We start from the raw sequence: 27,725 nt of genomic DNA on the forward strand, positions 1-27,725 counted from the left end.
TATATAGCACACTGCTTCAGGAGAAAATAAAATAGTTTTTATTAATCCTTTCTTATCATAGTCAAACCAGGTAATTTTGCAGCGAACTTATCTGCAGAGCTCTGGCTGTTTAAGGTGTATTCCTTTAACCAGGTCATTAACTTTTTTGTGCCAGACTGTAAATGGGGAAGAAGTTGACATATCATAGCTTCAAGGTATACCATCACTTACTCTTGTCACCTCATATTTTACTAGTTTCTATAGCTCTCTGTGCTGCAGTACAGTAAAATTGCATTGAATTTCCAGATATTTAGGTTTCTTCAGTATTCTGACTAAGTAAGTAGTAAACTTGTGTGCAGAAGTGACTAGGAAAGGACCATTGGCTCTCTTGGGTATGTGTAAGGCAGACACTGTAGAAGTGCTCCCACTTTAACACTTTGTTAAAGGCACTTTATGTGCTCTGTGTGGAGAAATGAGCTTTCTGCTCGGGCTAATTCAAAAATCATCACTTCACAACCTGAGAGATTTAGCCATATCTCTCTGGCTATAAAATTTACACTGTATGTAAGTAGGAGATACAGTCACCTTTCATTACCATTGAATTTATCTTCCGATCTCCGAGTGTGTCATATTGCAACTGGGAATGAGCATGCTATGTTGTAAACTGTGATTTATGGATTGGTAATGCACAGCTGTGTGTACCGTCAGAGATAAATAGGTCATCTTCCCTTGTAAGCTGGAGCAGGATTTGAATGAAAGACCTACAACTTTAGAATATAAAATTTTCCCAATAGGGTTTAACAATATGAACTTTTCCCAATAATCAGGTGTTTGTCTTCGGGCTTTTGGTTTGAATCTATACAGACATAAAGTCTCATGGCAAATCTTGAATTCAGATTGGCCTAATATGAAAGGAATAGAATAGATAGTGTTTCATTTTGGTCATTTTTGTTCACAGCCATAATGTCAATGAGTGGTACCCCATGTGTACTGAATAGTGCTGGGCTGATCTCCAGTATATATATATCTGTCTACATATGCATGCGTGTGCTTACACAAATATATATACATACATATTTATATGTCAATATGTCAATTCTGTGCAGTGAATCCAAATTTCATGAATTCTAGACTATTTAATTTGAAAATAAGAGGATTACCTGAATGATTTCATATAATTGGAGAAGATCTCCTGTAAATATTAGAATATTTGTCTAAAAAGTAAAACTTTTCCCATTCTGTTTTTATTAAAGGAAAACCACTGCAGAAGGATAAAAATCCTAGGGGACTGTTATTACTGTGTATCAGGATTGACCCAACCCAAAACAGATCATGCCCATTGCTGTGTTGAAATGGGACTGGATATGATTGACACCATCACGTAAGTATTCCCTACGGTGAAGTCAGACGTGAGCGTCACAGCRACTTCTCTGTGGCGTTCAGGAAGTGTATTTTTGGAGAAACAGCAGTGTCTGCTAGCACTGCCCAGCTAACAATTCACACTGTTAAATTCAGGTCACAGTATGCTGTTTTTGTGCAGGGTCGTTCTAGGCACTGATTTTCCACTCCGTTTAATCACTATGAGGAAAAAGTGTACAAGTGTGAGTATGTAGAGACACATGAMCATACAGACTAGGAGATAGAAACTGGGAAAGCATGAAATACTCCTATTATCATTTGCCATGAAGAAGGAAGTCGAATTTCTTGTCTTACAGGGATAACACWGTTCATCTTGCACAGCAGTATGTAAATTCAAAGCCAGTTCTGATATATGCTTGTTGTTTATATTTCCCAAAGGATAACTTGCTGATTACTCTTTTCTGTATGTCATTTTAAACCTTTATTTTCCTTTTCAGAAATGTAATGTGAAATTCACTTTGCTGATCAGAAGAATTTTTTAATGCTTGAGAGCTTTGTGCTGATCATCACTTTAGCAAAGGGAAAGTGTGAATGTGAGAGAACTGTGAATGAGGTTCCAGCTTTCAGCAAGAGCTGGAAATATATTTCATTACATAGGAGGGAAGGGAATAAGGGATGGCAGATCTCTTCACTAACGTCCTGCTTTGTGCTTGGGTGTTTTATAGAGAGGCTATAGGAGGGAGTGCACACACATATTAAGTCTATATATAAATAAATGCTGGTTAGCATAGTGCTATTATGTTTGGGATGAACTTGCTTTTCTGGCATATCCTGTGTGAGTGGCAATGTGCAAGTGTGTCACATCAGGGGCCTTAGGCTGCTCTGTAGCTGGAAGTGTTTGGCTACTGTTTCCAATAGCCTATATTTTCCTTTTTCTCTGATGTTAGCTGGACTTYTGGGAATCAGGAGTTGATTCAAGGTTCTGCTTCCCCTCAGTTAATCCCTATATTTCTGCAKTGCACACCAGAAATGCTCTGCCTTCTCAGTAGAGGTAAAGAGGCCACAGTGTAATCTCAATTTAAAAATAGATTAAAATACAGAAGAAAAATATTTCAATAGAATAAACAAACACAAGACTGTGAGCTTAGGAATTCAAATTATACATTTTACCATTCCAGCTAGTCCTCAGTAACATTTGAGTGTTATATTAAAGAAATAATCTGATAAATCTATACATTACTGCTGCATGTTGCTTTCTTTGTCTCAGTTTGTCTTCTAGTCTTTATCTTTCTATGTTCTTGTGATACCACGTAGTACTTGAGCCATTTGATAAAAGTATCAGTCATGTAACTTGTTTCATGTTTGCTGTGCTCATCAATCCTCTTCCTCTCCCCCCACACCAGCAAGGACACTTGCAATAAAATTCTTAATTTTTAAGCAGATCTTAAGCAACTGCCATGTTTTGTTGCATGTAAATCAGCCTGCCACAGAAATATTTCCTCTTCATCTCGGAGATGGAATTTTCACCCCCTCATGTATTCAATAAGTTTTTATTACTAAAATAAATGATTATTCATTTTTCTTCGTGAAACAGAAAAGCAAGTTTCAGGTCTTGGTCAGTGAAAAATTAAAAGGGAGATTTCTCACGAATTTCCATATCTTGGATTAGGAGAATTCCACCTTGTTTTTTATTCTGATAAAACTTTTGCCACACCATAGATTCCATGTCTTCCATTTGTATTTGAGAAWGTGTGTGAACATATATACAGCTGCATCCACAAAACAGTTTTCAGAATCAAGATTATCTTCCTTTGTGGAGAGGTTTGGTATTATAGAAAAATATAGCAAATTTACTGTAAGTTTTGCTCTTGAGAATTGGGTTTGTCTCTGTGGAAGTAATGGCTGGTTATCCAAACTGTGGGGAACATGAACATCAACATGYATTTTGGTACTTTCATATGAACCTTAAACTTTTATGTTTACCTGAATCTGATAAACTTTCTTTGAAGACAACTTTAAAGCTTAGAAAAAAAGGATGGAAGAACCTAATATAACTGAAGACTGATTCTTATTTTCAGCCATATCCAGGTATTTTTATGATAATGCCCATTTGTAAAATATTTTGTAGTATTAAGAATTGAGTAAATGAGTCCATTAAATATAAATTCCTATCATCTTTTTAAGATTGTAATACTGATGAAASACACTGGAATCTATGGTATTATAAAATCCTAAACAAACCCATTTTAGCCACTTTTACTCCCTTTAAACACAACAAAATAGAGTATTTAACAGCTCGATGCATGCAGAAAGAAATCCTGAAATATAAAGGAGATCTCAAGCATGCAGGTCACATATGCACATGTTCTTCCTGTGGTAGAGAAATGCTCCATTTATAAGGAAGCCTTGCACTTTGGAAGCATAGGCCTATACAGGCCTTGTATGCACTTTCTGGGGTTTCCGATGGACTACTTTTATTTATTTATTTATTTATTTTTAAATCCCTGGAAAGCTATAGCTGCTGCTCTCATCCTCTTTTAAGCCTTAAGTTAATCATTTTTTCAGTAGCTGCGTGGTCTTTCATGTATACAAATAAGGTATTGATGTAACTACTTCCCGTTTGAATATTTCAGTTTTACAGTTTTACTAATATTAAATATGAAACATACTCTCTTTTTATGTTAGAATTTATTGTCTGCTGTCATGATAATGTAAGCTTCAATAAAGAAGTTGAAGTAAAAAAGAAAGAATGAGCTGGGATTGTTTATCCTAGAAAAGAGAAGGCTCAAGGGATTTTGTGTGTGTGTGTGTGTGTGTGTGTGTGTGTGTGTGTGTGTATGTATGTATGTATACATACCTGATGGGAAGTAATAAAGGAGATTAAGCCAGACTCTCCTCAGTGGTATCCAGTGACAGGACAAGAAGCAATGGGCACAAACTGAAATACAAGAAATTCTACTGAAACATGAGCAGAAGCTACTTTACTGTGAGAATTGTTGAACACTGGAACAGGTTCTCCAGAGAGCTTGTGGAGTGTCAATCCTTGGAGATATTCAAAACCCAACTGGACATGGCACTGGGCAGCCTGTTATAGGTGACCCTGCTCTGAGTGGAGTGTTTGATTCCAAGATGATTCCAAGAGTCCATTCCAACCTCAACTCTTCTGTGATTCTAAGCAAATGGACTGTTGTGTGTTATCTAGACACGTTTAGTCAGAAGTTGTGGTCAAAGATGATTACTTGGCAGTTTTGCCATTTTAACAGGATTTATAAATTGGAAAAGATTGCAGGGTATGCGCGTCACTCTCATCTGGAAATTAGAACATGATAGGAGAGGGCAAGATGGAGAATGGTCAAGGTTATTACTTATTATGAAGTTATTAGTTATTATCAAGGTTATTATCATCAGTTTTATTGAGATTGAATGGCTTAAGATCTCTTCTGCATCCTTTGTGCATAAGCACAATGAATTACCCCTGTAAATGAGGAATTAGTAGCGTGAGTATTGTAAGATGCTGGCTCAGTGCGTATTTCTTCTCTTAGTCAAATGAATGTGTCTTTTCTGCCTATGTTAGAAAATGAAAAGAGGGTAAATTCCGAGTACTGTTGCCCTTAACGGCAATATTTTTTTTTCTTTTACTGCAAGTGGAGTGTCATCTGTTCAGATATTACTGGATTCAAGGTGCAGATCTTTTGGTGATAAAATCATATGGCTAATCTAGTTTTGCAGAGAACTACAGAAACTTGGAACAGGTTGCCCAGAGAGGTTGTGGAGTCTCCTTCTCTTGAGATATTCAAAACCCACCTGGATGCAATCCTGTCAAACATGCTGTAGGTGACTGTGTTTGAGCAGGGAGGTTGGACTAGGTGATATCCGGAGGTCCATTCCAACCTTACCCATTCTGTGATTCTGTAAAACTGGTAAGCAGATTCTGCTGAAAAATAGGAAAAAACTTCTTCCCTCCTTCACAGAGACTGAAGTTAGAAGATAGATTTCCCCAAATGAATTTGTTTGAAAATATAATAAGCAAATTAAAAGGAGAAGAGCTTATGATGGTAAAGTTGAAATGAAGCAKCCGACTTTCCATTTGTACAATTTTTAGATGTTACTATTTATCARTCCCATGATATAGAGAGTCATTTTTGTTTTTTAAGTGTCCCCTTTCATCCAGTCTCAGAGCTGGGTGCTAGCTGGTAGTCTTCTAAAAGCCTGCTTACCCTAATGCAGAAAACATGCCCTGAAATTGTCAATGTATGTTTAGAAGTCATCATCCCTAGTGACAGCCTTGTCATGTTTTCTGAGATAAGTCAAATCATTTGAGTTATGATTCATCTCATGAATCAACCGAATGTACCTATCACAGACATAAGTATCACTGACTTTTCCAGTTTCCAGGAAATCAAGGAACAGAAATTTCTAGTGCTACAATTCAAGCTGTTAGTGTACAATGGATCTATGATTTGACTGAGATGAATGTTATGATGAATTCCTAGGAATTGATGCTTTCCGTGAAAATATTCACTTCATCCCATGGGTAGCTATAGTTTAAGTATCCTTGAATATGGTACTGTATGTGAGTATGATCTCAGAATGTTGCCTTATTTTGTTTATTCATAGAATCAAAGAATCAGTAAGGTTGGAAGGGACCTCTGGAGATCATCTAGTCCAACCTCCCCGCTCAGCAGGGTCACCTAGAGCATGGTAGACRGGGCTGCATCCAGGTGGGCCTTGAAGATCTCCAGAGAAGGAGACTCCACAACCTCTCTGGGCAACCTGGTCCAGCGCTCCGTCACTCTCACAGGGAAGAAATTCCCCCTCCCGTTCAGGTGGAACTTCCTGTGCTTCAGTTTCTGCCCATTGCCTCTTGTCCTGTCACACGGAACAACTGAAAAGAGTTTGTCCCCGTCCCCTTGACACCCTCCCTTCAGRTACTTGTACACATTAATAAGATCCCCCCCCTTAGTCTTCTCTTCCCCAGGCTGAASAGGCCCAGCTCTCGCAGACGTTCCTCATAGGGCAGATGCTCCAGCCCTCTGATCATCTTCGTAGCCCTATGCTGGACTCTCTCCAGTAGCTCCTTATTAAGAGGTTCAAGGTAGTCTTCAAAGAACATTACAAAAAACTTAGTCTTCATAATTTCATCTGCCTTCCACAAAGTTTTTGCAAGGGCATAATTAAAATCAGACCAGAATCATTACAGGAATCTTTTTTTTTTCTTTTTTCTTTTTTTTTTCCTCCCCTTGGTAATTGTGTTGCATTCTGTTTATTCTCCAAATGAATTTGTGTTGCCAATGAGTTTTTTTGTCAGTGCATCCATACAGGCCAGGTGTTTGTTCCACTTCAGTGTCACTTAAATGATCATGGCAGCTCTTAAGTTGGAGTTAAGTGTTGGATATGATCTATGTTGCTTTTGTCAGGTGAGTTTTTACTGTCAGATTGTGTTAGTAATATAATTAAAATGTTCGTGTTCATTAGCATCTCTAATGTGGCAGATGTCGTCTTCACCTCAGTTTTGAACAGACTATTAGGCCAAGTGTGCTCTTCACCTTATTTAAATTTCTTGTCACATTTGAAGGTTCCAGTCAATTTGCTACAATATTTTGCTTTCTAAATGGATATATTTGTAAGTTAATTGCCATGAGCTAAAATTTTACCAAGCTACCAAGCTCTTCCCATCCACACATATAATGGCTGGAATTCTAGTTTTGGCTTGTTTTAGAGGGAGGAAATTTTTACATTTTTAACAATCATTTGTCTTTCCTTCCAGAGCACTTCATTAGCCAAAATACCTAAAGAATCCTTTTGCTCAATCCAGAAATGTAACCTCTTAGGAGAGGAAATATGGGAGTTACTCAAATGCACGCAGTAATGCTGCAGGGCAAGAAATGAACTGTAATGTTTCCCATTGAAAATAAGGAGAAACTCTGGATGAGCACAACATAAATCCTAGATCTGGAACTGGGCCAGAATACTGTGCTTAACATCCGCAAGCTTTTGGAAAGTGTAACGGGATGCTGCAATCATTCAGATAATCATAAATAAGGTACATTTTGTGAAACTTTTTCCCTTGGCATCTTACTGGGATGTCTTTTTAGTAGTGAGTCAGAGGGAACTGCACAACTAACTGGATCACTAGCTATGCCAAGTAGCCTGGCACAACAGGAGCACATCAGTAGATTGTAGCAGTTGGTGCTGAATACTTTGATTTCACCTATAATGTTAGCAAGGGGGAGCTTACTTAGGGATGGATCTAATCTCGTCCCCTGGATTGGATGTTCTTACACATTTGGAGTTTGGAGAGGTTTGGAAGAAAGCTTCTATGAACCTTTGCTTTCTGGACCCTGGGCACCTCTGTAGGGTCTGCCAGCAGGCAGATCACCTTTTCTCTAAGTCATGTAGGGGACAATATCACTGGTGCTGACACCAGTCAGTCATCTATCTAAAGCCTCACAAATGGAAATCGGGCTTGTTTCTGCACCTGCACATTCTGCTCCTGCTTGTTTGCCTGTGACGTGGTGGAGGCTAACTCCTGAACTGTCTTTTACCCAAGGTGTGTGGTCATCAGCTGACCAAAGGCACTGGGGAAGAAAGAGGACCTGCAGCAGTCACTTCAGTAAAGCCCAGGCAAAATACCCTGAGCTTTCCTTCCTGATCTTTTATCTGAGGAAGCAACACAGGCAGTAACTTTCTCAGTGTCATCAGTGCTGTGATGGCTTTTCTCCCAGTTTTCCGGAGATCCTGGGCCAGGAAAAGTTTGGACTGGGAGGATTGCATTGATCTCAAGCTCTGGGAGAATCAGCAATTGATGCATACATTTTCAGATGGGGAGGAGGCAGTCCTCCATGAGCTGACTTCACCAGCACTGCAGAAAGTCTTAGCACTGCTCTCTGTCTTAGCTGTCTGCTGCCATGCTGCAGAAGAGCCGCATCCAGGGGAAATGTGTGATTCTAGGCAATATTTTTCCCCAAAAATCTGAGTGGGAGAAACAGCTACAGCTAAGCAGAAATGGGATAACGAAGATTTTCAGAAAACAAGACTTAACCACTTGAGAGRGCCAATGTGACCCATGATTTGTGGGAAAACAAATAGAGGAGAGGACAACAGGGCCTAGCATCACTGAGGCAGGAGAAGGGGGAAGTCCACGTGTTTGGCAGCACTAACAGCCCTCGAGTATGGCTGTGGCCTTGCAGAAGCAGTAGCACCTTGAGGGTGGCAGTGGGGAACAGCTGCTGCAGTCTCCAGTGGCCTCTTCTGCTTATTTACTGTATCCTCCAAGGCCAAATTAGGTGTTGGAAGAGGGACKTTGGGGACTGAGGATAAACAGCAGCTGGTTAGGCTGATGGTCCCTTCTGAGGTTAGGTCAACCACCTTCTTCCTGTTCCTATGGCTGACCTCCAGTAAGTGCCAAGGTACATGGTGCTGGAGTTGTGGGAGACCCCTGCTACCTCCCGAGAGGCTCCTCTTCCTACTTCTCTGCTAGCCTGGTGTCGCAATAGTCTGAGAAATGCCACTAGCCCCTTGCTGTGTCCAGGGTGATCCCATCCATGACCATTTCCTGTGTTTACTTCCCCTTACTCCACCTCTGTTCTCGGAGCAGCCTCCCACCTGAGGTTGGTTTTAGGCAGTGAGAGCAAAAAGGATGAAAACAGGTTTCTGTGAGAGCTTTGCTCCCTTGTTTGGATTTTCCACTGAATGGAGAGTAGCACTCTGGGGTAGCACTGAGCATCCTCTTGGCGTGTGCTGTAAGTCTACTCCATGACACTGATGCTGTGGGCTAGAGTGCTGCCCTCCCTCCCCAGTAATAAACTCCTGTATAGGCTCCAGATACTCTATTCTTGCCATTCAGAATCTTATTGCTCTATTTTAAGCTATCTGCCTCTCAAAAATGGGTATGCAGGGTACTATACATCTGTTAATTGCATGGCAGTTGTTTTGTTTGTACCCTCTAAGAGAACATTAACAGCAGGTCTTCCCAGTCGTGGCTGCTGCTGCAGTGGTTAGCAAGTTAATTCAAATGCTTCCAAATAATCTGGGAGCAATTCATGGAAAGATAGTTTTTGCCATAAATATCCAAGAACTAACCAATTCCTGATGATGTTGAAGTGGAACTGTCACAGCAGTATTTAGGGAGATGGGCAAAATTCCTTATGATTAAGGAGCTCTAGTATCTCTCTGAATTTTGCATGCATAAAAAGCAAATGTATTTAAGTGAACTGAAAAGCTTGTTTATGCTTTTACCAGGAAACAGCTACTTCTATGCAGATATTTTTGGACTTAAAAAGAACCCTAAATAACTTACGAGAAACAGGATACAGAGCTTTTATTTTTTCCTTCTATTGCTTCAGATTGAGCACAGGTCTATTGAAATGTGTTTACATTACATAGCTGTTCTACAGTTTATCTAAATCACTTTGATAGCTTGTAGCAGCGCATAAAATATTTATAGCTAAATAGAGAACTAAAATTTAAAGGCTTGTTAGAAGACTTGTCAGAGTAGATGTTTATCTATAAGTCATTTGCATAGACTCTTACAGACTGGTTTAAAAAGAAACTGTTCTGAAATATCCATTTATTTCTGAGCCTCGTTCTGTGTTAACATTTGGGAAACCTTTGAGCATGTAATATCTGAGCTTAAGTGTGAATAATTTATAGTGCATAGTTTATTTGAGAAACTTCTCTCTTTTCCTATTCATGATTTGTCTGTGAATTGCTGCTGTTTTGAATTGCTGCTATTTTTTCACAAATGTATTTATAATTTTAAATGTCTTACTATATACTTTTGTGACATTTTCATACAGAAATTTTGGTTTTCATTAGAAATATAATTGTGAAACAAGATAGAAGTGTTCTGATTTTATACTTGGGAGCCTATTCTTTTTGTATGGCTCATTTTTCATTACTCAGTGGAGTATGTTCATGGAAAAAAATTGCATAAAGGGCACGCAAATATTCAAAGTACATTCAAAAAGTTCAGTGAACTCATTGTGAGCTTTCTCCTACCCAAATTTATTAACAATGAAAGCATCACTGAAACATTTTGTAGTTTCTGGCAAACATTTAGAGTTGTATTATCAATATTATCAGTTTAGATTTTTTTTCTAACTGGCAACTTTTAGAAATGCTTTGTTCAAAACAAAATGTTTTCACATTCTACTTCCTTGTCTGTTAGTGCATTAGACGGTCTAGTTTTTTTTAACAGAAGTATCGTCAGTCATGTTGTATTTTTCATTTCTTTTTAATTTCTATTGTGATATTCATATGTCTAAAACCACATCAGGCTCCCCTGCCACAACCTCTGGAACCAGCTGGAATGAAGAACAGTGTTGGCAGTTCTTTACTGGTGTTTGATACCTGTTTTCAGTTACCTTTAGCCTGAATTTTTATGAAGTTTTTAAAATGAAAAGTCTTTTAACATTAATTTGTGAATAGAGAAAAGCCTATATTCATGCATCTGCAGATACATCAGTGAAGATAATTACACAGCTGCTTAATCGTGTAATCAAATACAGGCAGGTAACAAGGCCCTAATCCTAAAGCACTTTGGCTGCAGGGTATGGTCTTGGTATAAGGTAAGTCTGCTAAGAGTAAAACACGTGCCCATGTGAAGATACAAAGGTTAAGTTATTGCTGAGCGGCATATATTATTAGTTCCTTTCTTTTCCTTGAGAATTTGTCGAGCATCCTCTGTACACAGCAACCCTTGCAACAGCTCAGAGGTAGCGACATTTTAGGACTCTTTGGAGACTGTTCTAAGGCTTGACTGGAAGCAGATCCTGAAAAGAGAGAGGACGGCGCTGGGTAGAAATAGGACAAGGAAATATTTAATCTTTTAGAAAGCTGTGCATAAGCCTCTCTCTGCTGTTGCATAAATCATGACCAGAAAAAATCCAGTAGGCTCAGATTCCCTATGGGAATTGAAGAGATTTCCATGTTCCTCACATTAGTGATGGTTGATATGATATGTACATCTTCATTTCGTGGCTGCAGAGCTCTCTGCTTAAATTGAGACCGAGAATCTCATTCAGCTCACCCCACATTTTGACTTGTGCCATGTGTACCCTTATAATTAGTTGTATTTAAATAGGTACAACTATACATCAGAAAAACACAATAAATACCCCTGGAATCATTGCAGAGTTCTTTCCAAGACCTCTCTGCCAAATCCAGGGTAGATAGATGGTATTTAGAAAAAGATATTAGCCAATGAAGGCCAAGAGAAAATTATAGTCAGAGCCTCAGTTTAAGATCTTCTCCTCTTAAATTTGTTASAGAATATAAATCTACAGAAATTAAATTTTACACTGATTAGCTAGTTTTTTTCATCCCTCATTTTTTTTCTTTCTGGAATGCAGCTTAGCTGTGGAATTGCTGCCACGTGCCTCTGTAGGAGAAAAAGCTGCAAAGACTTATGTCCAGTGTTATCTTTACATGTACTGAGTAAGATTATTAGCTTCAGGGCTCCTTTTAAGTCCACAAATCAGCATAGGATAAGAGTTATAGCATGTTCTCCATTCAAAGAGGTAAAAATTCCTTCCTTAATGTGGCACCAAAATTAAAAGTGCCTATTACAGTGACTTTGCAAATTAATTCCTCCATTCCCAGTTACACAATGAAAAGCTCTGAAGATTAGGTGTAATTTATAGGGGCAGATCCATAACTACAGGTAGTTACTGGGCCACTCTTGCAGCAGCTTTTGAAAGATATTAGTATTTATAATCACTTTTTATCTACTGTTCTTGCACTGATACATCATAAGTGATGAAGTGATTTCATCCTTTGGTTTGTCCTGTACTCCCATAACTTGGTAACTGAGCTAGCTACGGCATAGTAAACTGGAGTCACTGCTTTTTCATTTATCTTCTCGACTAGTGCCTACCTGATTTCATGCAGACACCATTAAAAGTGGTAAAGTGTGAGTCTGCGCCCTTCGCTCTAAGCAAAGTAGCTTTACTTACAGTAAGCTTACAGTACCTTTACCGTAAAGGTAAAGACACAGTACAACTCCGTGTGTTTGCTAATAGCTGTAACAGTTCCCAAGCAGTAGCACAGCGATCAGTTGAAAAATTTGGTGAATTGTTAAATAAAGACCTTCCAAGACAACTGATAATCTGAGATGCTTGGGGGAAAAAAAAAGTGACTTGGCTTGAGTCACACTGTGGTAAATAAAAGACAGAAGAAACAATGCAAGTCTTTTGTGACTCAAGTTTAGATTTTACTCACAACACCAATCTTTCCCTTACTGTTTAATACTAAAATCCTTCATGATGAAATTCATTTTGCTGTTATAGGGTCAAGCACAGTCTTTATATGAATGAAGTATGTCTARTAAAAAGCATTAGAGGGAGAAAAATCCACCAGCCAGTAAACCTAAGATCATAATAAAGAGACATATAAACAGAGGTTTTGGTTTAAAAAAAAAATAAAGAATTACGTAGTCCATTTTAATGCTGAGCTGAAAGCAGTCTTGAGTAGTGGGAGAACTGAAACATGTTTGCCTGTCAGGCTAAAATTAAACCCGAAAAGATAGTTTTAAAAATCTTCTTTTGATTCCAGCAATTGCCTTGTGGTTACTTCTCATCCTGTCTAAGATAAATAGGCAATGAGAAAAAGAAACAGTTATGATAGGGGAAAGAAAAAGTAAATAAGTGTGAGACACAAGCTAAACAGGAAAGTGCAGAAGTTAACCTGGCTGTCTCTGAGTCATTTGAGTTGCAACCAGAAAGTTCTTTGTTTGCCTCACAGTAAAATATCTAAGTTTCTGTAGGAGCATGATAGCAAATACTGAAAAAGGGGCAAATACTATAGTTCCCCCCCAAAATTATAGTCTCAGTGAAGTTTCATGACAAAGCTCTTTACCACACTTGTTTCATTGTCTCTTTTTTCTGGATTAAATGGAGAGAAACATAATATCTTTGACTTTTACTTGAAGTTTGGTAGATAAAATCATAACACAGTTGGGCCAAGAAATTAAAGAATGATGAGATTTTGTTCAACAGCACTTGAAATATGACCAGCAAAATTAGTTCTTTAGAGTTACCACTGGGGCTTTGAAAGTAACTGAGATTTTTAAAAGATCCTTTCTCTTCAGTTATGTATTCATGTGTTAACTTTCAGAGAAAGAGATAAAAAATCAAGAGCAATYGTATTACCTAAAAACCGATATCCTGATGCTATCTATTGCAGATCTGTTGCAGAAGCCACAGAGGTTGATCTCAACATGCGAGTTGGATTACACACTGGCAGGGTGCTCTGTGGGGTCCTGGGTCTACGGAAATGGCAGTACGATGTCTGGTCAAATGACGTGACTTTAGCCAATGTAATGGAAGCTGGAGGATTGCCTGGGTAAGTCTGAGAAAGAACTGTGGACCCATATGGATGAAAAAGTTATTTAGTTCTTTGAGGCATTTTGCAATTTAATTGCAATTGWTGAGAGGGACTGTCTCAGGTAAGAGCTATCACTGTGTTGTGTCATGTCTCCTGTGAGATTCTCCAGATGATCTTGAGATTTCTGTTAACAATAGATTAGACTAGATATAAATTATTTTTTAAAAAAGTTCTCTTAATACATAAACATTCTCCAAACTCTTTGTTTGAAGCTGCCAGTTTTAAAGAGTAGGAATGAGGCAGCGCTAGACCTTCCTCAGAAAATCTCATAAAACTCTCTAGTTGTTCCCTTGCAACTCTACACATGTGGATTGTGTGGCTTATTCCTTTTACAAGACAAGAGTTCCAGAATTCATTGTGTGCTATAACAAGAATACGTCTGTTAATGCGTTTTATATATACAAATATGTATGTATATTTGTGTGTGTATGAATACACACATACACACACTCAATTATGCAAGATGATGTGCAAATCATACGCCAGCGCATAAACCTGTAGTCATTTCATGAGACGTGTCTTGGGATTTTAAGTACTCTTTGGATGCCATTTAGGTGCACACAGTGCACTTTTGTGCAGATGCATAGGTGTGCTTTTGTGTGCAAGTCACTTTCAAAATGGGACCTACCATCCTCTATTTGATTTTTACAAGATAATGTTCTGCTGAACCAGAAGACAATGGAATCTCTTAATTTTTGTCATTTAGATGAGTGACATTGTTATATACATAGATATATACAAGTCTCAGACAGTTTTGCCAGTGTATTTTGGTATGTTCTTTACTTTAAAGCTTCCTGGTGAAAAAAATCCGAACACGTGTTTAATAGAGGAAGGCAGTTAGCTTTTCATATATCTTCTGGGAAGAAATTTCATGTATTAAGGGATTTGGGGGAGAAAGTTTGAAGACAGTTTTTGGAATAAGTAAACTCATGGATAGTATCAAAGATGGCTGTGCTGCCGTAACACGGTGGATTAGAGAGCCAAATAAATGAACAAACAGCACAAGTCAAAGCAGTGAAGAGGAACAGGGAGAGAAGAACAGGAACCTTCTCCTTTATGCAGTGGAATAAGAATGCAGAGATTGAGAGTGTGAAGTCAGAARTTTCAACCAGCAGGCTGTTATCTCAAGCAGGCAGCTAGATAAACATTTAAGAAAACATCCAAATACAGATGATGATGTGCAGGCCTGCACTGTTTACGAATCAACAGTTCTGCAAGTTTTTGGACAGCCAGCCATTATAAATCTTTGCTCAAAGCATCTGTTTAATTTTAGAAAATGTGTATAGTAAAAATACTTCTGTTTTCTAGTTGGCTGAGAACACAGATCTGCTCTACAACAAAAAGTATTTTTTGCATGTAGTTTGAGCCTGTGATAATCTTCTGCATGGGAATGTATTTCAGTAGCAACTAGCTCATAATGTATCTTTTCTTTAAATGACAACATCCAATTTTTCTCTCCAGGAAAGTTCATATAACAAAGACCACCTTAGAGTGCCTAAATGGGGACTACGAGGTAGAACCAGGATATGGCCATGAAAGGAATAGTTTCTTGAAGAAGCATAATATTGAAACATTTTTTATTGTGCCATCTCATCGAAGGAAGGTAGGCTCCAAAATCCTACTTTAGTCTGTGATATAATTTCACAGTTTAACAACTGTTCTGTCATATTCTGAAACCAGAGGCAATACTGGTATTTCTTAATTTTAAAAGCTTTTCAAAGTCTCTCTTGAAATTAGATCTTTTGGGTTTGGCTGAGGAGGGGATGCTAAAAATGTTAACCTTTAATGATAATTAGAGAAAATGATCAATTAACTTTGAAGCTTAAAAATAAAGCTACTGTCCTCTGCCCCATTGAAAGGAAAACTGTTGATTTATTCAGATTTTGTAATTATTCTCTCAGAAATGATATGTGATAAAAGTGTTACTCCAAAAACTTAATTCATTCTTCCCTTTCATCTCCCTTCAAAAGAAAGTTTCAGAACATTAATGCTGACAATTTGATTATTATTCTGTACTCTTTCTTTCCCATATTCCCGTACCCATTTTTTCCTTTGGACATGTTAACATCCTCATTCATGCTCTCCTAACCTTTTCTACARTCACTTGTAATACTAGTGGCCCATTTAATATGCCTGAAGGAGTTCCAAGTGAATGGAAGCGAAAAAATATCATTTACAGTCATGTCATGCCCGTAGCAGCAAAGTTAGTGAAATGAATTCAGCAGTGATTGAACATCCCCTAAAAGTCTGAAAAAGTTGGCATGTAAGCTTTACAGCACCAGCTTATTTATCTAGGTGAGGGGAAAAGACTGGAGTTAACCAGGCTGCTTTTGAATGTATATACCAGTGTACAACAGATCAGATGCCCATGCTGAAGTAGGGCAAATTTTCTAAGATTRCTGCAACAAATAATATATACTCTGTGACATGTCTGTATTTTTTCCTGCTAAACTGAGCTGCCCATGAAAACCTCAACCTGGTTTACCTTCTTCTACCTCAGACAATTTCCCACAGTGAATCCTTTCCTGTCCTAACTGTCCTTCCTGAAAATTTTTCTTAAGCTCCCCTCTCCCTTCAGCCTCTTCCTTTTGTCAGACCCCTGGAGATGTGCAGGGAAAAGAGGAGTAAGTCAGTGCTGCTGTGGAGGGACAATAATGTTTTCTGCTCTTTTCTTCTTTTTGATGGAGAACAGAAAATGGAAAGTGTGGAAGGAATAAGGTAAGAGAAGATTTTAGCTCATTTGAGCAGGAACTTCCCTTCCTAGATGTTGCTCAGGATTTAGCCACACCTGATGGAGAGATGGATGTGACTCCTTGTTTTGGCGGGGTCTTTAAGGATAAGGAGAACAGAGGTCTGGCCATGTGATGGTAATTTCTTGAGCCTCAGCATATAGTGAACTTGGTGACAACTGTGTTCAAAGGTTTATGCACAGTCACACCTTTCTTTCTCGAGCCAGTTAGTGAGTGCACCTCAAAAATAAATCCTAAAAAGAGTGGAAATTTCATCCCATTGGAATTATTCACTACAAACAACTAGGCAATGATCCTGCTCATGGCAACCTTTTATTCTGCTACAAAATTATTTTGTGGCCTCACTAGGAACCTTGAAAGTCCATAATCATCATTCAGTTTGTTCCAACCTCTTCCATATCGAATGAGGCTTATCTCACAAGTCATCTTCCATAACATGTTTACAGGTCAAGAGGAACTTTATTACTCTTTATCTCTGTCAGATGATTTGGAAGACAGACTTCTGCACTCTTATCTTCTGAGACTCTGCCCAAACAAGTTTCATTCAGGGATTTGACCTTTAGGGGGAAAGCTATAATATCCATTTGTAAAAGTAAATATGAAAACAGTAAAGAAGAGGTTTTAAAGTCGTGTTAAAACTCCATGCTTGAGAGTGCTAGCCAACTTTCCACTGGTGGGTGCTTGACAGGAGGGCAGGAGCTTCCTCCTCAGGCTGTTCCAGGGCTTTCCTGGCTTTCCYGTGAGAAAGCTTTTTGCATCTTTCCGAGACCATGGAAGACTTCGGGGGAATTTGGATGGTCCAATGGTTAGAAAATTGAACTGGAAACATAAAGCATTGAATTCCAGACCTACAGTTAGTTTTTAGTCTCAGCTTGATGACTCAGGGAGTTTTTACAGAAATGCTGGGGTGAATTCCCCAGAGGTATTTGAATCAGGGAATGAAAACTCCCATTATTTTATCCTGGAAGGGCTGTTGCAAGGGCTTTTTGTGCRCTTCCTTTAAAAGATTTTGTTATTGGAGAGATGGAGTGTTCTCATCYGCTGCAAAAATCATATAATCTCATGGTTTTTGCTTCTGTTGGTGTATATGGCTAAATTCGTTTTTACATAGTGTGAAAGAAAATAGGCCATGTTACTTTAGGACCACTGGACTGAATTCTGTTTCCCTAGACAGTGAGAGTTTTTCTGAAACCAGAATTAGTTCCTAAATTAACCAACAGAGGAACCATACAGAAGAAAAAGAAGGAAGGAGTTAAAGAAATAGTAAGAAAGGAGGGTTTTTGCTTATTGGTGCTAGATTTGTTTGTCCYGTTTCTCTGCTGCTTTCACTCCTACTGTAGTATATATAGGATTTCATCTCGTATTGAGACAAGAAATAAGAATTGAATTTCAGAAGAGTGTTGACAGGTTGGTGTACAGAAACAGGTGCAGAGAAGAACGGATAAATACAGCTATTACACAGAGAACCTGTCTTCTGTCAACTYCACTATATAAAATTGTGATTAAGGAATTTACACTGTGAATATGTGACATTCACATATTCGAGTCATCTAGGCCAGTACGTGGTTTTTTTGCAAGGATGAAGGCTAATATGAGGTGAGCACGCAATTCTTCATACTTGCAAGGAACATGGTGACTACTGAGATACTACTGATCAGTTTGTCATCTGCTGCAGAAACCAAACGGCATCTTCCTCATTACAGTGCCAGTGATTGATTTGTGGAAGTGGCAGATGCTACCGTACAGCTTGGCTAACAGCATTAGCTCTCTGGTATGCATCAACGGAGTGTCTAGGAAATTGGCAGCAAAAAAATACTTCATGAATTTTACTGGTATTGACTGGCTTCTCCACTGGGCTCACAGATCAATCAGTGTGCCACTTTGCAGTTTGTCACAGTACATCACAGCCTTTCCTGGTCTCTGTATACTCACATGCCGATCACTGGACCACAAGTTACTAATAAATAGATTCATAATAGTATATTTACCTTCAAAATAAACACCTGCTGTCCCCTCCTACCTTGATTCAACCATTAAATCTTCAGAGACATAGAAACAGAAGGCTTCCCCTGAAGCACAGACAAGATCAAGGACCTTTAGGTGAATTCAGGTATCTGCTGGTTTAATACTGTATTTCTTCCTCTGGAGCCTCAGTAGCTGAAACACAGCCATATTTTTTTATTCTTTATGCATCATCTCTGACATTAATATGAACTGACTTTAGCAGGTATGATGCCAAGAGGAATGAAAATCAATGTTATCAGCAACAGATGGCCAAGAATCTGTTGAATTTGAAAGGTAAATAGGCCCCAATTAGATTTTTTTTTTTTTTTAATTTAGAAGATACATACCCCGCGTTCTTCCGTATTTGGTCTGACACAGTGATCTTTCATCAGAAGGATCATATAAGCCAAGAAGGAGAGTAACAGTATATGAAGATTCATTCCTGTACCAGTTACATTTTAAATGTGAGCAAATTATAAAATATTCACAACTTTTAAATCTTTTATTGAATCCACTAACAACCAGAATTTTGTGGTCTAATGTGATTGTTAGCTTGGTATGTAGGCTAGCAAGTGAAAAGGCACTTATAAATGGCCCCTGAGGGAATTCATGTTTTATTTTGTTACAGTTTTTAGTTTGGTGGAGATGATATTGCTGTATTATTGAGAAATAATTCTGCAAGTTTGACTGGCTAGCATTCAGCTTATAAACTCATTGGAATAATTCTATTCCAATGAATAGAATATAGAATAATTCTATAATATCTAAACACATATAGCATTGTTTCAAATCAAATTCATTTTTTTTGCTGGCCTTCGTAGTTAAAAGCTCATGCAAAAACATTTTAAAAATATAATACAAAAGGATACAAGGCTCTGCCAAAGTTTCTGGATATGAAAATGCCAACACATTTCTTTAAGTAATGTTTAATTATTTCTTCATGATGCTGTATACTGATACCAAATCTCTTTGTGATATGACCAAAAATATTGTACTGGTACAAGATTTGAAGGATTTGGTAAAGGCAAATAGCCACGGGTCTGAACACACACATGAATGTCTTGGACACTTAAAACAGGTCTGATGACGTTAGAAAAACACATTTCTTTCTCATATATCAAATGTTCACAAGAAACTTTATGCTTTAGGCACATGGACATTCTCTTTGTTTTCAAAATGTTCTACATTTCTAAAATACTGTGAATGTTACAGTATGTGGATGTTATTGCAGAAGGAATAAAATGAAATCTAGGACAAGCCCTGTCAGTCTCAGAGCTCCTTACAAGAACTCTCTACCTCCGCTTAGACCGAGCTAAATAACTTTTTCCATTAATGATTCCTCAGTAATCTATCTGACTTATCCTGTTCTGCCTTTCAAATTATGTGCTTGGAATTAAATTTTAGAGTGGATCTGGCTTTCACCATAATTCTTTGTTTGATTCATTGGTCTTCCCTTAGCATCGCTGGGGTTAGTCCGTGCATCTTTGCCTCAGTTTTACCGCTGGCGTGTGTTTTAGCTGGCTCCCAGAGGCACAGCTGAAGCCAGGAGCTTAGCTGCACCATCTATTTAAATTATCTATTTGCTCTGGGAAGTACCGTTCCCCGGCAGTACAGCGCCTGCTAGGCTTTGGCTACGACCTTAGTGATAGCCAGGTGGTTTTGTTCTCAGCCTTACTTCTTTGCATTTGTTGCAGTAATTCACTCTCTGCYGGTAGCTGTCTAGTTTTGAAAAGCTTTATTAATTTCACTAGCTGAGGAAACAGCCCAGCAGAGTTTATTATGCAACATGCCTAAGGTGAATTTTACAGGTAGCCAAGCAGCGGTCAGAAATGATCAATTTTTAGCGAGGTGAAAGATTTTTCAGAATGTTTTAATGTTTGCATTTACTAAAATGGGCCTGCCATCACTGTTACTCATTGCTAGGTTAAAGCAACCTGCTTCACTGAATAACTTTGCTGGCTCCAGAGCTAAGGCAAAGACAAATAATTCTGTCGACTATTAACAGGAAGCAATAGAGCTATGTCCAGGAAAGGGGGTTATAATAATTATAAAAATCCTATGTAAACAGCGTAGGTGCATTTTATAAATGTCTTCATTTGTCTTTATAAATGTCTTCTAAGTCTTCATAAAAGTGATCCCAGTATGTTCATAAAAGTCTCATGGATTTTTAAATTGTCCCTCAATTATAATAAATAATTAGCTTCCAATCACTCTGCAGCATTTCTACTAATGTACTAGTGCGTTATTCACCAGCTAACTGTGTATTCAGAGATGTTCATTATCATTTATTTGTGGCAGGGTAAACCGCATGGTATCTACCGTTTGAATGGGGCACGTTGGTAGATGCTCATAAGAAGTCATTCAGAGTGATTACAACATCTRCTCACCGTTTGGAAATTGTTGTAAAATGGATTTAATGGAAAAAAATGATTGAAATGACAAAAAAAAAAAAAAAGAGAGAGAGAGAGAGAGACACGTCTATATTCTCTTATTCTCTCTTTAAATGTTTCTGCTTTCTTTGAAAGGGCTGGAATTTGTCCTTCCTATTTAACCCCACGCACAACACAGCCCTGCCAGGCAAGCTCAGAAGATTCTTTCTCTAGCTCTGACCACCCTGTTCTGTTATCTGAGATCTCTTGGTAAGACTGTGACTGCTCTGAAAATCTCAGGTGAAAGGATCCTTTTTTTTTTTTTTTTTCCCCTAAATTCTCACCTAGTAGGGAAGTAAATGCCAGTTGGTGTTATGACACTCTGTGTCCAGTCTGGTTTGCTCTAGTGAAGCATTCCCAAAACAATCCAGAGTAGACAGCTAAAATTTTTATGTGCTTTTTATCCAAAAAAGTAATTTTAACCAAAACCAGATTATTTGAAAATAAAAGTTAAAGCAAATATCTGGGGAAGTGGAGAACGCTTTTCCTTTTCCAACAGATTTTAGGAAAAATCTGTTGGAAACATGAAATTTCAAGAACCCTATCAATAAGAAAACAAAACTTAAGAGCAATGTTTGGAAAATGCTGTTTAAAACTTAAAAACTGATGTAAATGTCAGAAAAATCTAAAGCAATTATCTACAGCAAACACCTGTGGCATAGTTTATCATGAACTAGAGTTGCATTTAACAGCTCAAGAGGCTGATCAGTTAATTTCTTTGACTTATGATCTAATAGGCAGAAATTCAGCAACCTGAAATTCATTCCAACTTGCATGACAGCAGCTGCAAGAAAAGTGGCAAARGCTGTCACATCACTGTCATATGTTGTTGTTTCATCTAGCATAAACAGATGTGATTTTAAACTTCCTGCATTGCAGCCCTGTCAGCAAGGRGTAGCTGGAAAGTAAACACATTTTCTATCACTCTACTACTTGAAAAGGCAGGGTTATACTTTGACTTGGAGTATAACATCCTCATCTCCTATTAATCAGCTAGCTTTGTTGCATGAAGCAGATGATCTTCCTTCTGTGTAAAATAAATTACTAGGCTCTGTATCTTTCTGCCACAAAGCAACGAGTTTTGTCTTCTTACATCTTTGCTGTGGCTGATTTGATTTCTTCCCCCCTCCCCACAGCGTGGAATGAATTTTATGCAATATAGCACAGAGCAAACAACATGGAGCAGATGCAAYTCTGTCAATGTTCAGAACAGCTCTTATTCTTTTGGGATATGCAGAGGGTTTGGTTTTTTTTTTCTATTTAACCAAACATATATTGCACCAAAGAGTTCACTTTAAGTCAGAGGTCCCTCCAACACAAAACAACCACATACAGGTGCTTCACAAATTTAGGATCTAATGCAACATTTTGTAATAAATGTGAATTTCTTCACAATTGCTTTTGTGCTGTATGTAAGTGGATACACAGTTACTATRTGTGCTTGCCATTTGACTTTCATCTGTAAATCAGTTAGCAGCTAGCGTGTTTCACATGTACATCTGCTCATATGCTCTCTTGAGATATTTTCTACCATGTCTTAAAAAATCTTTCATCTAATGTTTTAAAGTTACTTCAACTTGACATACATGTATTAATTGGATTTTTGACAGCAGGTTTTTGTTGGACTTTTCTGACCTATTTAAAAGATTTTGTCTTAGTGAGGAAATAAATCTTTATTAGTTCTCAAGAGTAATCTGAAATTAGATGCTGAAAAATTTCTARGCAGCATCATATGAGCAATAAAAAAGAAAAGGAAAGCTAGAGAAAGAAAAGGAGTAAGCTGAGTGAAGTAGAACTAACATTACTGCACTTTGTTCTTTTTGTTATATCCATTCGCATTGAAGTTCCATCTGTATTTGTAGGAAATTTCCTTCTCTGCAAAGTAGATCTGGTTGAATCACTCTGACTAGGTCTACGTGAATGTGTTGGACTCTTTTCAAATTCTTTTCTTTTTCAAGCATGCTAAATTTATATTTTCTTCAGAGCACTTGTGGCCCGGTAAATCCGTCTGCATTGCTAGCGGTTCCCTAGGACCTTCTGTACCTGGCGATACTAAATTTGCGCAGTCCRCTTTGTCTTAAGAAAGTCTTTGTGGTCATCATACTTTGCTGGCTATCTGGACTAATTCATTCTGAGAATATTTTGACAATGATGACATTTGTTTACCAGTACTTTTGTAACAGGAGAGCTTTGATTCTCATACTCCGACATTTGACGGACTGGAGAGCCCTGTGATAAGGCAGTGTGAAGGCTCTCCTGGCTCCTCAGACAAACGTTCTTCTTTGCTAGYGTGCAACAACTATAAGTACCTTTGGCAAAAGTGTTGTAACTTGAAATGCCCAAAGTTAGGCATCTGAGTCCGTAGCTGGGCACGCACTGATGATTTCTGTCTTCTAAGAGGTGATGACGGCCTGCAGCTGCCACTGCTGTCACGACTGGCTGAGCCTGGGGTGCTCGGTGCTCTGAACGTCTTGACAGCTCTCACGAACTGAACCGGAGATCTGAATGCCTAACGCAGGCATTTCGAGTTTTTCTGCTCCAGTCAAAGCCGACCTGACAAAGCCGAGCAGAGAGGCTCGGCCGTTCGGTGGTGGCGCTGCTCCGTTTCTGGCTGGGGGCTCATCTGCGGCTGCGCTTGTGCGTTGCTCCGGCTGTGCTCCCTGGAAGTGGGGCTGCTCGTGCTTCCTTGGAGCAAACGAGAGGCAGGAACGAGGCTCATGCTGCAGCGTGTGCTGCTCTACGGCTTCGAGATCTTGCCTGCAGCTAGTACTGCATTACCAGCGTGACAGCCCACCGCTTGGAAGTGCTGTGGTGTTACATCGCTGCTGCTGGTGGTGGAGTTAATGTTTTCTTCTCCTGACTTCTCYCTCCAGAAATGTGGAATCTGTGGAAGGGAGAAATACAGGGAATTAGTAAAAGAATTTTTCCATTCAYGATCTTCCAGAAATTGTTTTAACTTTTGCAGCTGCTGTAACATATTTTCTATWTCTATATTAAAAAAGCGGCTACGCTACCCTGAACAGTGAAGAGAGGAGTTTGTCTTATAGAAACAGTATGATCTGCTGACAAAAAATACTCATATACTTTCCTGAGGGTTAGCTGCAAAGCAATAAGCATAACCCATAATAAGGGCAGTAGAGAAGGACAGAAAAGCAAATACCTAATGATTTTAGATGTAAGAAGAAAAAAAAAGATTTTCTCACCTATCTCAAGAAAAAATAATACCCAGTAGAGTTTGATAGCCTGCAAGTAGTAATGGAACAGATACTGCTAGCAAAAGACTGTCCTGYGTAACTGAAGGTTGAAAGCAAGGACAGACATAGCGTGTAGCATTTATAGTTTCTGTTAATGTACTTTGAATGTTATTAACATCTTCTTTCCCATGCCATTTTAAGCACCAGGGTTGAATATAGTCAGGGGAAGAASAGCCGGCTGCTGTTTCTGAGAATCCCAGATAAGCAGCAGTGAATCCCTTACCAGCACATTACAAGAGATTCAAACACTGGGGTGTTTTCCCAGAATTTTAATCAGTGATTGTTTGTTTTCTGCATGCTTAAAGACGCTCACAAAGCTTTAGATAGTCTGGCTGACCRCTTTCATAGTGCTCTGGTAGAAAATCCTAGCTCTTAACCTGATTTGTTGGCTGGGTTGCAGCAAACAACCAACCTTTCCTAAAATCGAGAAGCAAATAAGCAGAAAGCAGAATAAGGGATCATCCCTAGGGTCAAAAYAAGAAGTGTGAAAGTAAAATACATTGACAGAATGAGCTGGAATGAGAATGCTGCCATCCAGCTTTCCTATAATGCTAGCCTGGAGCAAGTTCAGAGAGAAGACAGTGAAAGATGCCTGTTTTTTTTTTTTAATCTGTTTTAACAGACTACTGCATTTCTTGMTATTATCAGAGGCTTACTGCAGAAGGTGAGCTCATTGAAATATTCCACTTGGAATTTTGTTATGGCAGAAAATACTGTTCTGCAGTAAAAATAGTATTAAAAAAAAAAGAGATGAGATTTATGAGATCAAAGTGGGAGAGAATTCCTTTCTTTAGGTATGCTTTTGTGCTGTATATATAGTAGTAGGATAGAAGTTCCCCACTCTCAGTGCAAAATCTGCATACCCTGCAATTGCCAAATTAAAAAAAAATGTCATATATAATTTATACATAATCTGAGAACTGCCAGTGTGCCCCACTGTGTGTATTGCAGTGTCACTTGGGTGATTAGGGCCTAGGCCTGCCGTGAAGAGCAGAATCTATACGTGTTCCGCTTGTTTTTGTAGAATCTGATGGTACTTTAATTTGGAAGGGGCCTTTGGAGGTCATCTGGCCAAAACCCCTGCTCAAAGCAAGGCCAGTTTCAAAGTTTGATTCAATTCTGAAATTGCATCAGGTTGCTCAGGGCCTTGTCTAACTAAGTTTTGGGCATCTCCCAAGATGAAGATCCTGCAGCCTCTTACAGAATCACATGGAATGGTTGAGGTTGGAAGGGACCTCTGGAGATCATCTAGACCCCCTGTTCAAGAGGGTCACCTAGAGCATGCTAGACGGGGTTGCATTCCAGCGGGCTTTGAATATCTCCAGAGAAGGAAACTCCACAACCTCTCTGGGCAACCTGTTCCAGTGCTCTGTCACTCTCASAGCAAAGAAATTCCTCATACTCAGGAGGAACTTCCTGTAGTTCAGTTTGTGCCCRTTGTCTCTTGTCCTGTCACTTGGCACTACTGARAAGAGTTTGTCCTCATCCCCTTGACAGCCCTCCTTAAGGTATTTGTAGACATTGATAAGATCCTCTCTCAGTCTTCTCTTCTCCAGACTAAACAGGCCCAGCTCTTGCAGCATTTCCGTGGGGAGGTGCTCCAGTCCTCTGACCATCTTTGTAGCCCTACACTGGACTCCCTTCAGTAGCTCCATGTCTCTCTTGTACTGGGGAGCCCAAAACTGTATGCAGTGCTCCAGATGAGGCCTCMMYAGGGCTGAGTAGAGGGGCAGGATCACCTCCCTCAASCTGCTGGCAACACTCTTCCTGTGACACCACAGGCCTTCTTTGCCAAAGGACACATTGCTTGATTGTGGTCAATTTATTGTCACCCAGAGCTCCCAGGTCCTTCTTTGCAGAGCTGTTTTCCAGCAGGTCAGTCCCCAGCAACATACTGGGGAACTGGCTACAGTGTTCGACCACCCTCATGTTTAAAAAAATCTTTTCTTTATGGCTAATTGGAATTTCCCATGCTTTAACTTACATCCATTACCTCTTGTCYTTTTGCTGTGCATCTTTGGAATGAATCTGTCTCTATCTCCTCTATAACCTGTTTAGGCAGCTGAAGACAGCTATTAGATTCCTCCTTAGTCCTCTCATGCTCAGGCTAAAAGGACTGAATTCGCTCAGACAGTTTTCATATGTCATATGCTTCAGCACCCTAATCATTGTGGTGACCTTCTGCTGAACTCACTGCAGTTTGTCAGTGTCTGTCTTGTATTGAGGAGCCCCAAAATAGACACAGTTCTCCATTTTTTTGAGTGATCTGAGCTGAAAGACTTTGATTTGAATCAACTATATTTCCAACATCCAAAGCTTGTACACCACTGAAATAATATATGCTGATAAACTCTACAAAAGACAAGAGCAGTGGATGGTGTAAGCCAAAAATATTTACTCTACCTATTTCTTTAAAGATATATTCAGGAATGCATAAAAATATATGTATTTGAAGGGAATCCCATGTGTGCAGGGAGCACACTACCTGTGACAAAATGTGTTCACTGCAAATTTTCAAGCACCTGACTGTACTCAGAAATGCAGCTACTTTAAGAAGTTTGCATTGAGGAAAGCTTAAATCCTGCTCTTACTGTAGGACTTACAGTCCATGCAGGAGACTACTTTTGTATCCATGTTCTCCCCTTTCTCAGTCATGCCCTGGATCTTTTGTTAGCAAGATGTTGTACCTGGTCTTCTTTGGCATTTCCTTAATGAAGGCTTTCAGGAAACCCCTGTAGCTCTGTACTCATCTGAAGAGCATCTTTTCTGAGATAGTCTAGTGGAGTCCTAAAAATGAAAATGTCCTAGTTAATGCAACAATGTCCACAGTGGAAAGGTTTGAGCTGTTTGTCACCAAYATATAGAAGGGAAAGCTCATGATCTCTTGAGATGTAATATACCTGGTAGCATCTGTGCCTTTTTATCTCTTTGTCCTAAATGAGRCAACAGGCAAAACAAGAATTAGTTTCAAGAAACAGAGTCTTGCTTGTTTTTGTTGTATCAAAAGGTTGATAAGGAGACTGAGAAAAATAGTGCTTTGGGAGGAGTTACATTAGGAACATTTGTAAATAGAGTTATTAGCACCTATGTTTTAGATAGTGCAAATGTTACAACATATTTGCCATATTCCAGCCCTAGACYCATGTTTGCCAGGAATAATCTACTTGATGTCCTGAGCTATTTAATATGTGAATACCCTTATACAGTATTACAGTATTATACAGTATTGTAGGTGGTTATGGCAATCCAACAATGAGTCTTCTACCAGAAAGTCCTCAAARGAGAAAGTTTATACTGGAAATGTCTCAGTGGAGATCTTTTTAAGCTATACTTAATCAAGAAATTATGCATTACACTAGTGTCCTTTTGGACTCCAGCTGATGGTTGTGCAGTATAGTGCAGGTTATGTTACGTGGCTTTATTCACCCTTTCAGTGGACAATAATGTACATGTGCACACCTAGGAGCCTTTTCTCATTTAAAGCATGTCACATGTTTAGAACATAATCCTATGCTAATAAAAATGGACAACTATTCTTACACAAGTCGTTTGGCGTTTCATGGTTA

At 38.8% G+C, this 27,725-nt stretch overlaps 1 protein-coding gene across 1 annotated transcript in view; it reads left to right on the plus strand.

Annotated features, from left to right (window-relative positions):
- The window catches only part of ADCY1 (adenylate cyclase 1), a 159,186-nt gene that overhangs the window by 95,213 nt on the left and 36,248 nt on the right, over positions 1 to 27,725 (plus strand). Inside the window, exons 5-7 of the mRNA XM_085306627.1 lie at positions 1,233 to 1,360; positions 13,522 to 13,680; positions 15,184 to 15,325. Coding sequence (XP_085162753.1) covers positions 1,233 to 1,360; positions 13,522 to 13,680; positions 15,184 to 15,325 — 429 coding nt within the window. The remainder of the gene's footprint in view (positions 1 to 1,232; positions 1,361 to 13,521; positions 13,681 to 15,183; positions 15,326 to 27,725) is intronic.

This window comes from Rhea americana, unplaced genomic scaffold (assembly GCF_003343005.1).
Source record: "Rhea americana isolate MKP2758 unplaced genomic scaffold, rheAme1 scaffold_242, whole genome shotgun sequence".
Taxonomy (NCBI): Eukaryota; Metazoa; Chordata; class Aves; order Rheiformes; family Rheidae; genus Rhea; species Rhea americana.